The 13878-nt window shown below is 32.5% G+C and overlaps 1 protein-coding gene across 3 annotated transcripts in view; it reads right to left on the bottom strand.

The window, feature by feature from the left end:
- Positions 1-13878, bottom strand: part of LOC139519162 (G-protein coupled receptor GRL101-like) — a 106513-nt gene that overhangs the window by 14527 nt on the left and 78108 nt on the right. For all 3 annotated transcript variants that reach the window (XM_071310997.1, XM_071310998.1, XM_071310999.1), the window contains 7 exons: positions 12047-12211; positions 11236-11352; positions 10114-10233; positions 8916-9050; positions 5564-5683; positions 3034-3154; positions 1337-1411 (listed from right to left, as the gene is read on the bottom strand). In XM_071310997.1, coding sequence (XP_071167098.1) covers positions 1337-1411; positions 3034-3154; positions 5564-5683; positions 8916-9050; positions 10114-10233; positions 11236-11352; positions 12047-12211 — 853 coding nt within the window. The remainder of the gene's footprint in view (positions 1-1336; positions 1412-3033; positions 3155-5563; positions 5684-8915; positions 9051-10113; positions 10234-11235; positions 11353-12046; positions 12212-13878) is intronic.

Genomic DNA, 13878 nt, shown 5'->3' with positions numbered 1-13878 from the left:
TTAATTCAGACATGATTACCGGTTTTAACATCGAGAACCAATCGTATGATAGATAACAAAAATGATAAATAAATAAGCCAATCGGAGCAATGTTCATTTCGTGGTTTTAAGATCGCAAGAACAACTACTGTTGTAGCTCGGTTTTAACTTATAGATAATTTTCATAAGTTCTCGGACGGGGACAGGACACTTATATTTTCGCGTTTATCTGCATGTATACTATAAAAATATACTACTATAATATATAGAGACTCTCTATATAATATAGCAGTGATGGCCATGGAGAAGACACTTTGAATTGATAGTTAAATAGAAAATTAAATACACTTTAATATTTATAATATAGTATACAAATGTTCATAGTATACAGAAACGCGTAAATAATAGAATTTAACAGAAAAAAAAAATAACGGACTTTGGAAACAAGGGAGCTTAAACTGTTTCCAAGTACCTATGAATTTTGACACATTTTCTGAAATACTCCAGATATGAAGTTGTTTCAGGCTGAAATTCCCCAGACACAAAATCTCACAAGCTCTAAATGCCCGCGATTTCCCTGGTGTGTTCTAGTTAAGTTTTATGTTTAGACTGTTTTTAGTACTTTGTAATGGTTTTGTAATTATGAAATAGCATGTATAATGACCGACCAAGCGTGATGATCAAGGTCAAACCCGATTCAAATTCACATTCAAAACAACACAATTGAAATTATACTTTATTTCATTAAACACATGAAAAAAATGGGCATGGATATCGATGCAGATATTATCCGCTGGACATGAACACCGATCATCATCCACCTATCCACTATACTATTATTATTAACATTATTTAGACTTTCGGACATTGTGGAGATAATTTTGTAAAAAAGATGTCACCTGAACGAGAAACACATTGTTAAATAAATCTGGAACGAAAATTCAAAAAGAGATTTTGATTATCCAACTTCGAGGGTATCATCAGCTCAGTGGTCAGTAATTCGGTACTGATATGATTAATAACAAAACTTTTTTAATTTTTTCGTAAATATATTTTGAAATTATTAAGAAATTAAGGTTTCAACTCCCTCATGCAAAGTTGTCCTTAGAAGGATTTGGCTATTATTTTAGTTCGTTTTTAATTATATAGCTCTTCAAATGATTCGGTTGGCTTTTCAATATTCGGCTTTGTGAGTTCCTGATAAAATTGAATTCAGGAAAGCGCTTCGGATGTGTTTTTTTCTCCCATTTTTCGACATATGTTGTGTGTATGTCATATATATGTAAGTAGTTAGGAGTCTGTGCAGTTGAATAGAAAATTCAGAAGTCAATACGTGATTTTTAATAATTATACTTACAGGTACGACAATCTATCCAGATCAAAAAATGTATCCGTATTAAATGTCATCCCAATTCGGTTACCAGCGAGTACACTGAAAAAAAAATAATATATCGTACATGTCTAGAGGAAAGTGATAATTTAAACTAATGTTTCCAAAAAAACAAAACAATGAGAAAATTCTATAAATTTTCATTTCCAGATTTAATTTTATTTTAATTAAAAAATTAAAATGAAACCCAGCATTTTTTTTTAAGGTACCCATTAAATATATCCCTATACTAATCATAAAACTAACCTTCACCCATAACTAATACTATCCATAGCCCTGAAAAATATTTATCCCTTAACCATAAACAGAACACAAGGCTACCTCTAAAGTACAGGACCGTTACAGCAAATGGTGGCCAAAAATCTATATGGAAGATCTTCATTATAGAACAACAAAAAAAAATCATTGAATGATGTTATTTACTTCACATGCCAACAAGGATTCCGTGTTCCCACTTCCCGTTTGACACTGAACATTGCACCTCAACTTTTAACTACGTGTTTCTGACGACTTCTATCAAACAACAAACGAAATCCATAATCTGCATACGAATTACCGCATTCATCCATGGTCAGCATACGAGGAATATTACTAATACTTGACCTGGGCAGTTTCAGCAATCACTGAACGAAACCGACAATATCGATCAAACTCATTATTTTGAGTTAAAATTGTACGCAGTCAACTTAATATTCTCAATTCAGTTTGCAGCGGATGGACAGAGATACACATTTATAAACATTTTAATGGTATCTGATGTTACTAAGATATTTTATACTCAACAGCTGTTTATCAGTTCTTTTGTCTCTTTCTAATCGATTTACGAGATTTGAACGAGATTTGAACATCGGTAAACTACTGTCGTCTAAATTCATATATGTCAAGTATAATCAGGCATTTTGTATAAAAACATAACGATACTGCCAAATTTTGAATTCTTTCATAATTTATTTACCTTTCGAACTAAAAATATTAAACTTTGCAGTTTAAAAAAGAAAAAGTTCGGCTGAAATAAGAGTCCTACAGATTGAAGACAACGGAAGTGGGAGGATTTAGGGGGGGGGGGGGGGGGGGGCGGCGGATACGATATAGTTTCAGACGAGATAGTTAAAGGAAAATGATTTAAATATACTTTTTACTGCATCTTCCACCACATTAAGGGGTGACACCATACTTTTTATTTTTTTTTAACTTTGACTTAAAAATCTAAATAACAGTAGAAAATTCAATAAAAAAAATCAAAAAAAAATCGGGAAAATTAATAAACTCAAAATCGTTCAAACTTTTTTATGTCATGTTTTGAATTCCCGTATCTGCCCAGAAATCTACAATGTATTTCCTTTTGACTTTCCGGTCTCGTTTGCGTGAAATTTTGAGTAAAATATGTATTTATCAGTCTAGAATAAAATAGGAAGGAACACAATATCAATTTCAATTTTAATAATTCCTTGATATGAAAAAACGTTACCTAGTGATAGCGTTTCTTTGTTTACATTGCATATGACGTCATAACTTAAATAACGTCACAACTAAAATCCCTAACAACAGAGCCAAAATCGGAAACGTTACGGTATTTCCGTTTGAATTAAAAAAAAATCATACAGACTTCGTCCCCTTTCACAGGTAATGCCTGCCTCATATTACTTCAATACATTTAAACTTACAATTTGATTAGATTACGCTCTAGAGTCAGGTATTCAGGCAAATCTTCTAACCCAAGATTAGTACAATTCATTTCATCTTCCTTACAAATGCATACGTCTACCTGATACGGACATGAATAAGCTGCAAAAATAAAGTACACAATAATTTGGTAAATGCTGTGTTGAGAAAGTAAATAACCTTTACTTTAAACCAATAACTAGTGGGTATTTTGTTTTCTTCATTATCGAGATATATCTTGATCCCTAATACGGTGATAGGAACTATCGTCAATAGTGAATCTTCAAAAATACAAATTATGTTTCTGCAAAAAGACCAACAATTAAAATTTAAACATTTATAAGTTTTATTATACGATTAATGACGTACATGTACATGAAAACTTTGAAAGAATATTTGTATCTTCAACATAAATAAGATAGGTCCGAACAAATCTCTAAAGAATTTGTTTTTCTCTCTGTTTACTATGACGTTACGCACGTTATTGCGTCAATACCGTGTAATCAACCAGTCCACACTAATAAACAGCTTTTCTATAAAATCATAACAGTAAGTTATATAAAACTTATATCCATAGACTAGACAGGTAAATACTATTCCGAAAAAAAGTACAATTTTTTTTATCATATTTTACTTTAGTCTAAAATAAGGACAACATATTGACAAAACGTCAAAAATATGCGTGTCAGACGTAACAGACTATACGCATAATCACTTTAGCAGGGGTGTTTGTGTTCTTCAAAACAGTGTTATATCCACGAAAATTCGAATGAATGATATGCTCTATATATAAAGTATAACAATATTACTGGATATGTGTTTCTGATACGACCAACGCTATTTTTTGGCAAAAACAAATAGTGTTCATATTGGTCAGCTTTTGGAAGATGTTAAGTTATCAAAATTTACAGGTTTTAAAATATAAGATTATATGATATTTCGTTTGTGTAAATTCGGCTCACATATGTGCATACATAGACCATATCAAAATCAAATTTTTGGAGCACTCACACTACATCTAAAAATGCAACGGCCTCTGGCAAATGTCTTGCAAGATGTCCAATATCGGATTTCGCCGTTTTTTACAAATAAATTGTCATTTACGACGTTATTTATTAAAAATTCAGATTAGTTGCATGCTAAATAGTCCTTTTCCGTAATTGTGCTTTAACTTTACAAAACAGCAACATACTTTTTGATAACTTGCGTAGTCAAAACGACTTCGTTTTAAAAGAAATGAAATGTCTTGCAAGTTTGTCCACTGGACGATTTTCGTACGTTTTCAACGTTGTCGATTCGGGGTACGCTATTTATGGTGGATCATCTGTATATAGTTCCTCAGATAGAATTTTCTTGATAGTCAAATACTATCAACAAGACCACAAAGCATCATAAAAAAAAATCCGAAGACTGGGTTTGTTCGTTTAGATGAGGTTCTTAAGTTGTGAAAAAGTTTTGTATCACAAGAGGATAACAAATCATCTTTATCAAATTTTCAAATTTGGGAATCGTAAACTGACTGCGATATTTTTTTTATTTCTCTGCAATAAGATTCATGTGTATAGAATTTAAAGTGAAAATAAAATTTGGCCTAAAGCGTGGCTATATACCTCTCCACATCATACAAAGCTTGTAAACATATGAGATGAATTATAATTAACCTTTTTTTCTGACAATCATTTCATTTCATAATCTAATATTGTACCGCTATTAAAAAAAGTATAGTGAATTTTATAAGCAAGACCCGTTTCACTTGTTATTCTCGACAAACTTTTTATATTAAAGCAAAATATATATCCTCCTCCTTTTCGGATCTAAATGGGAAAACATTGCACTTTAACACGTTTTATGTCAATTGATCTCTGGTAGAGCGTTGTCTCATTGGCACTCATCATACCGTATATATCTTCTCATTTCATAAAGATATGCATTACCCAAATACGATATATTTTGTTGTTTGTTGCTTACGTTACTTTCATTGGGAAATATTCAATGCATATTCAGTACAACAAACATTATAAGAAGTATCCATATTGATGTGCAAAACAAAAATTGTAAGCGAAATACAAAAATTATCCCAAATAATCGGTAATCGCCGTAAAACGTAAAAATTTGACGTTACCATTTGAGACGCAATATCGTGCTTAACGTCTATGTAATGAAATTAGACATCCATGAAAAAGATACCATCAGAACAATTAAAAAAAAACAATTGAAACACAAGGAACAAGACCTAATATGTGATTGGACAAAACTCGAAGAACGCTCTTAAACCTCGTCTGTATCTTATGCTACAAAGTAAGTATCAATTGACAGATTGGCTGAAAGGTTAAACAACAACAAAAAAGCAATAACAATAACATAAAGTAGAAGGTCAGTGTCGAAATGTAGACAATTTCTAATGAAGATGAAATCAGAACAGAGTATTTTGGAATGGTATACTTTTAACTCAATTGAACTTAGCGTTATATTGTTATCCCTTTTCGGTTATAAAAAGTTTCCATACATAACATCTTATGTTTGATTACTTACGACAGTTTGTTTCATCCACATATGTTTCTGTGCAGTCTGGAACTCCATCACAAAGTCTCTGGCCATCAATACAAAAGGACTTATTACATTTAAACTGACCATCTCGACACTGCCACGAACCTATAAATCAAAACGTTTTTAAGCTTTTTAAAACACCTGCTGGTTCTTGATTAAATAGAAATTGGTTGTGTGGTGTGAGTCTGGACTGAACAGCGATATACAACTATTGCCTTTATTTATAGCAACTAGGTTCAAGTCAACATGAACTTAGATCTAAACGACACATATTGTATAGTATAGTTTTCGATAATGCCATGTTGTGCATATTTAATATTTTAAGGTAAAAATATTTCTTCACATATTTAAATACGAACTTTTTTCTAATGCCTTATAATGCAATACATATTATTCAAGTGGTAATTTGGCGTTACACTGTAAGGAAACAAAAACGAAACGGCTACATGTGTACATAGTTATAGGGTGAGGTTCATAGTAAGAAATCACATGCCTTCCAATGTATTTTGAAAGGAAGAAGACGTCTGATGTTACTAATGAAGCATGCTCTGCTGCTTTCGAAAGCATCATCCACAATCAACTCTGGTTTTTATTGAGTGTTGAGGATCGTGTTGCTCAATCCTTAATTATATTTGTACCGTTAAACGGACCTGTTTTCTTCTTGAGATTTGCAATGGAATTGGCAGTTTCTATTGACTTATAAGTTTTGAAATTCCAGTCTTTACCGTTAGCACAGTATTTGACAAACGGATTTGTTATTACTATCAATTCAAATATTTCACATCTTTGGCAACTGTTCATGTGTATGACTTAAAGATTAAAATTTTCTATTATTCATTCTAATGATAGTTCAAATCAGGTATATAGTGTTATCAGCAATTACATATTTCCATGCAAAAATAGAAAAATCACAGAAGGTTATAATTACAGAAATAATCATTGCTGGCGGGTTAATTTTTTTCTTAAAATTAAAATCTACAAAAATGATTATCATTAATTTATCACATAGTAACTGTCATATAGACATGATGTATAACATGTATAATGTAACGTTTACAGGTTTATGAGTTATTAATTGAATATTTAAAATGAAAAAGAATATATAACTCGCATTACTGAACGACTGTTGCCATCCGTTGTTGCAGTAAAAACATATATTTTAGACATGTAAATTTAACGTGAAATGTCGTTTTGCAGATTGTGGATTCATGTGTTTATTAGTAATATACATGTATATAGTAAACGAAAAAAGGAGCTGAGCCTTACCAATCTTATAGAAGATATTATGTTTCCATATTAATCATAGTACATGTTTACTTCATATGGCAAAAACCCAGGTGAAAGACTGTACCAGGTTAGGGGGAGGGTTGGGACCCCGCTAACATGTTTAACCCCGTCACATTATTTAAGTATGTGCCTGTCCCAAGTCCTGGAGCCTGTAATTCAGTGGTTGTCGTTTGTTTATGTGTTATTAGTTTCTTGTGTACAATTTGGAAATTAGTATGGCGTTCATTTACACTGGACTAGTATATATTTGTTTAGGGGCCAGCTGAAGGACGCCTCCGGGTGCGGGAATTTCTCGCTACATTGAAGACCTGTTGGTGACCCTCTGCTGTTGTTTTTTATTTGGTCGGGTTGTTGTCTCTTTGACACATTCCCCATTTCCATTCTCAATTTTACATATTTGTTTTTCGTTCATTTTTTTTTATATAAATAAGGCCGTTAGTTTTCTCGCTTGAATTGTTTTACATTGTCTTATCGGGGCCTTTTATAGCTGACTATGCGGTATGGGCTTTGCTCATTGTTGAAGGCCGTACGGTGACCTATAGTTGTTAATGTCTATGTCATTTTGGTCTCTTGTGGACAGTTGTCTCATTGACAATCATATCACATCTTCTTTTTTATATAGACAAATATTATTCTAAAATTACGTGTTGTAAAAAAAAATCATATGTTTTTGAGATTAGCACATTTTTTATGCTGTATTTATAACGCTTATTAAAGGTTAAGCAGAAGCATAAAAGAGGTCATAAACATCCTCCTCTTCGTAAAATCAAATATTTTTCTGTTTCCTCCGCGGCATAGTAACTGTGGGACCCTGTTTAGAGTAACTGTTTATTGATGACTACTTTAGCTTTACTTATTTTGACTCATTTGTAAAACGTTAGACGTAAGTGGGTTGGTGAACTTTTAGATATGTCTGTAATCCAATATAGACATTAGGAACAAATCGAAAATTGAATAATAACTAAAGTCTCACACAAATGTCTTATTAACTAAATGAATTTGAGAATAAACGTTTCATTGCATGCTTGATTAACTAGCGAGAAATGAATGTTTAAAGGAAGGCGATTGTCCGTACAAAACTTAAATCAAGAAAACACTTCCAATTGTATGTCATTAATCGTTTCATTTCAGTTTTATTCTGGAACAATTTACTTCTGGAAAAAATATATTGCATTGTCAGCAGTACATTAATGAACTGATTTCAAGTTATCGTTTTATTAACTTATCAAATCAGAACTGTCATGAAGACATTAGTACATTCTGAGTTAAGGATTGTTTTTTGGTTTCATGGGAACCATTATATATATTTCCATATATATAAGTAGCTTTTTATTTGATTTGACTTCTGACATCACCTTAATATCAATATAGATGATAATAAAAAACAAAACTTCGGATAATTTGTTTTACAAAAGGAGTGAAAACACTTGAGAAAGAAAAGTAAAAGCCGTAATAAAAAATATTTATTTGAATTGCTTTTAGTAATTTCTCCAATTTCGTACTTTATTTAGCCTATTTGACTTTTTTAGCGTTACTAATGGGGCCTGTCTTAGTAGACGAAACGCGTGTCTGACATATGAAATTACAAGCCAGATATCTTGGATAAGATGTTTTCGTCATCATCTGCAATTCTTAACACAAAACGAACGGTAAGTATCCTATTCAACATTGTCGTGTTTCCTATGAAAGTTTAAATATTTTTTTTTTGCAAATTTTTTTTTTTTGGATTTTTAACGCCACTTTTAAGCGCCTATTTCGTGGCGGCCAGTTTGTATTGGTGGAGGAAGCCCGGAGAAAACCATCGACCTTCGATAGGATAACTGACAATCCTAGTCAATTAAGTTTGGAGTCGAGTGCACCCGCACGAGCGGGAATCGAACTCACAACCTCAGTGTTGACTGGCTAGTGATTACAGTATTAACTTGTCTACGTAGACAACTCGGCAACAGAGTCAATAGACTAACATCGTGTTCGATCCAGATCAAAATTTTGGAATATAAAAATACAAATAAAAAACAGTGTTTAGTCATAATTCTGTCAAGTAACTTACTGCAGTTAAGTAGATGAGATTTGTCCGCACAACCTTTTCTTGTGAGGTTATCTGGATCATAATAGCACACGTGATTCATATCAATACATTGGCCATTCTTACAGGTGAATTCATTTGAACCACATGATCTCCTCTCTAAAAAGATAGATGAAAAACTAAGGTTCAAGAGAAAATATCTGCAAAACGCGTAGGACAGAAAATACAAAAATCAAAAGATGATATTTCTTTCGATTCAAAAACATTTTAAAGATAACTCTACTTAAAATTTTGAAGCCCTTGAAAGGTAGACATATACTTGTCTATTTGTGAGTGTCCTTAGAGTAATATTTGTTGTATTCTTATAATAAAGTCAGTACAAATAGAAAAGGCAGGAAAATAAAATCCCAATCAGACTAATATTCGCTCGAGGCAAAAAGTGAGAATGTAAGCAAACAGAGATTATAGAAGAACATTCCCTATGAACATAACCAACACCGCAAAGCAAGCTATAAAAGGTAATACAAAATGTAACCAATCCAAAGGAAAAATTCAACACCCTGATTTATGTACAAACCATACATGCCGAATGTAGCGAGGTTGAACACGTTTACACGCACTAAATCCTCTTCCGTACCTCGTAATATAGTGTAACAGAACAATATCAGAAAATAATGTACAAAAAAGTTGAAACGAAATTGACGGATTGAATCAACACTAACACCAAGCACAAAAACAACTAACAAAAAGAACGACGATACAAACCATCGATTTTTAGAGAACTCGCAGTAACTAAAAGATACTACTAATAAATAACCTGGAATTCAGTGGTAGTTGTTCAGCATTCCTGATGAAATTAAATCCAGAAAAAATGCTTCGGACGGTTGAAAACTATTAAGCGTTGTTTACATTTGTTTTGTCGTAAGTTGTTGTATTTCATACAGGCTTTTTATAGTGCCAACTACTCCTTAGGTACGATTCAGCCAACAATGTGCAACATAACTTGTACTACCAATACGGTTGTCAGTGCTGTCTTTCATACTCACATCATCAATCTCAGATAATTTCACTTCGCCTTTCAATTAAACTTTGACCCTATCAAGCAGTCTTAGATCCCTAAAATTATTAACGATACCCTTTTTATCGTACCAGATGCGTATTTTGACAATAAATGATTCTTTTATGACAACATAATAACTATCATATACTTTGTAAAACTTACCAGGACACTGTGTCTCATCACTGCCATCTGGACAGTCCCTAACATAATCGCACCACCAGACCTCGGGTATACATTGACCGCTCCGGCATTTTATTTCTCCCGTTTGACAAGCAGTTAATCCTGAAAATAATGTTAATCCAATTTTAACTAACTTCAAACCTTGCAGTAAAAAGATAAACATTTAAAGGTGCATTGCTTCATTGTTCACCATTAGATTTTCTTTTTATTCAAGCTATAAGCCCTTCACCTTGTTGGTTAAACTTTTTCGGCATGCCATTATTATATTATTTATGATAAGTCAACTATAGATAGTTAGCTGCGAGGGTATTTTTCGTGTTTGCCACAGGACTTGATTTTTACTGATTGATTAATTATAATGACATTCTGTTAGTTATATTATCCAGTTCTTTGTGCAGCTTTGTTCACAGTAAAATTTAATAAGAAAAAAATATTCTACCTACTGTTTTGGTTTTTTTAGATTTTAAGTCTAATGTATTTCAATTTTCTACTTTGTTTTGTACTTTATCAAATAGGCAGATGTAAATTATAGTCCTATAAAAAGATACTCTAGTATAAGGCATATTATACAAAGCAAAGTCGTCTGACCTCTAAGGAGGTTGATTGACAACTTGTCATATGCGATAAACACTTGTCTATTGTTAACGAATGAGTGTTGACCTCTTCACGGATTTAATGTTTTTTATGTTTTGTTTGGTATTTGTCTTATTGAAGTTTTAACCAGACTTCTTTCATGCATGTCTTATAAGAACGATTAGAGGTATAATGTACTCAGCTTTACCAAATGAACAAAAAGTCTATTCCATTGTAATAAACGGATATAATGCTTAAACGGAAACTTGAGACACATTGTGTGAGGGATATTTGTTTGGATTAACGATCTTGTATTCGATCTATGTTTGGTATTTGTCTTATTCATGTATTATCCAGACTTCTTTAATGCTTGTTTTATTAGAACGACTAGAGCTTTAATGTACTAAGCTTTACCAAATGAACATATAGTCTACTCCATTGTAAGAAACGAATATAATCCTTCAACGGAAACTTGACACATATTGTGTGAGGGACATTGGCTTGGATTAACGACCTTATATTCGATCTTACCGCAGTTGGCCTCATCTGTCCGGTCAAAACAATCAAAATTCCCATCACACTGTCGACTTGCAGGTATACACTGGTGATTAGTGCACCTGTACTCGTCAACTGCACAATCAGGAAACACTGAATAACATACATGATATATATTTAGTTCATATTAATCTCAGTAAACAATGTGTTTTTGTACAGATGGCATATCAAAGGCAATGATGAAGTCTGTAATTACTTTTTACCTTTTAAAAGTAAACGATTTCCCCTTTTATCTTTTCCAGTGATAATTTGTAAAAAAACTCTATCAATTGCTCAGTGCAGCAATTGAGTAAAAAAACAACATTGTTTTTGTGTTGGCGTGTTTGATTGTTAGACAAGAAAGGTTCCTGATTTAACTATGATAAATTCTCGAAAAAAAAGGATTCTGATTTATATATTTGTCGTTTACACTGAAACTTCATACTTCATAATCTAACACAAAAAAAAGCTCAATGTATGCTAATATCGAATGGTTTTATTTTGTCTTTTAACTTTAATTCTGTAATACAGCTCCTTGATAAACGTCTTAAAATTTGACTACGAATGATCCTAATGAAGGTAGGTCGTGTTTGTGACCCATAATTTCAAGACAATACGTATAGAAAACAGCGGACGAATGTCAAACATAAAATTAAATTTATACGCATGAACAATTCTGAAATGGTAAACCCTTTTTTTTTAAGTATGCTCTAATACATTGTATCACTATCATTAAACAAGTCTATTTTTTTCATTTGGACAATTAATCTACATTTAAATTTATAATCTAATCTCTTTTTAGACTTACTGCATCCTTCTTCATCTTCTCCATTCAGGCAATCATAAAAATAATTGCATGTTGCATTTTCAGGCCCGGATGCTGGTAAACATCTCCCTTCTGGACATATGAAGTATTTTTCTATATGTCGTTCAGCTAGATATGGCAAATCTGCGCATGTCTGGTTTGGCTTTACTGAAAGAAAGATATGAGCTATCAGTATGCTAAGAAGATGATGTTTTAATGATGAAGCAAATTGTAAATATAACGTTGTCATCAATTCTTCCTCATTAAACCAAACAATAAACCAAAATTCATATAAACCTATACCAAATTAATATGCTGTGGAACACATAAGACTCAAAAATAACTATCATCAATTTTTCATCAATTAGAAGCCTGGATAGCTGAAAAAAGTATATGGACAACTTTGTAAATGAGGTTATTCTTAGATTTTAATAAAAATAAAAATTATTTTGCAGTGAATGTATTCATATGATTAATCTCAGCACGATCATCTCTATTTACTAATTGTAGAAAAGGCAATATCATTTTTTTGTTCTGTATCTACTTTCAATGTTATACTATAATATAATTACTGTATTATAGCGAAAATACAAAAACATATTAATTACCAAAAAAAAAAAAAAAAATGTTTTCCAACGAATTGTCATCCATTGTTAAGGAAACTATTAATCACTATTCGAAGTATATGTGCTTTTTCAGAAAACCGCTTAATTAGAGCTTTCAATTTTACATCTGTTTGGAAAATAATGGTTTTAACTTTTTACAAATGTTTATCTTGATAATCCAAAAAATATTCAGCAACATAATTTGATTCTTTTTGACAATATTTATGATATATTTGTTTATGCCCGCGTCACACTGTCCCGATTTTTATATACGATGGACACCCGAATGCGAAAATTGTAAGTTCGTACGAAGTTGGTCCCGATCTCGTTAAAATACCAAAAAGTGACCGAAGCAAGTACGATGAATAACGAAGTCTATACGATGGTGCCGAACTTATACACGACTGCAAGAGATGGACATACGAAGGTTAACCGAAGACGGGTATTTAAAGCTTCATATCTCAGCCGAAGCCTACACGATGGATCACGAAGGCTACACGATGGATTACGAAAGCTACACGATGGATTACGATGATGGCGCGATGGCCATTCGATGTCTAAAAGATACGAACAGAATTTCGACAACCTATCGTTTCTGTACAATAAAATTGAGAAAGGAAATGGTGAATATGTCAAAGCGACAACCACCCGACCATAGAGCAAACAACAGCCGAAGGCAACCAATGGGTCTTCAATGTAGCGAGAATTCCCGCACCCGTCGGTGTCCTTCAGCTGGCCCCTAAAATATGCATAATAGTACAGTGATAATGGACGTCATACTAAACTCCGAATTATACACAAGAAACTAAAATTTAAAATCATATAAGACTAACAAAGGCCAGAGGCTTCTGACTTGGGACAGGCGCAAAATTGCGGCGGGGTTAAACATGTTTATGAGATCTCAACCCTCCCCCTATACCTCTAGCCAATGTAGAAAAGTAAAAGAATAACAATACGCACATTAAAATTCAGTTCAAGAGAAGTCCGAGTCTGATGTCAAAAGATGTAACAAAAGAAAATAAATAAAATGACAATAATACATAAATAACAACAGACTACTAGCAGTTAACTGACATGCCAGCTCCAGACCTCAATTAAACTGATTGAAATATTATGTCTTCATCATATGAATATCAGGTACAATCCCTCCCGTTAGGGGTTTAGTATCATACTATCATAAAATATATGAGAAGAACATAACCCGTGTCATGCCAACAACTGTTTTTTTAG

This window comes from Mytilus edulis, chromosome 4 (assembly GCF_963676685.1).
Source record: "Mytilus edulis chromosome 4, xbMytEdul2.2, whole genome shotgun sequence".
In the NCBI taxonomy this organism is placed as follows: domain Eukaryota; kingdom Metazoa; phylum Mollusca; class Bivalvia; order Mytilida; family Mytilidae; genus Mytilus; species Mytilus edulis.
Note: the sequence above shows the minus strand (reverse complement) of the source record. Positions and strands in the feature narration are given on the sequence as shown.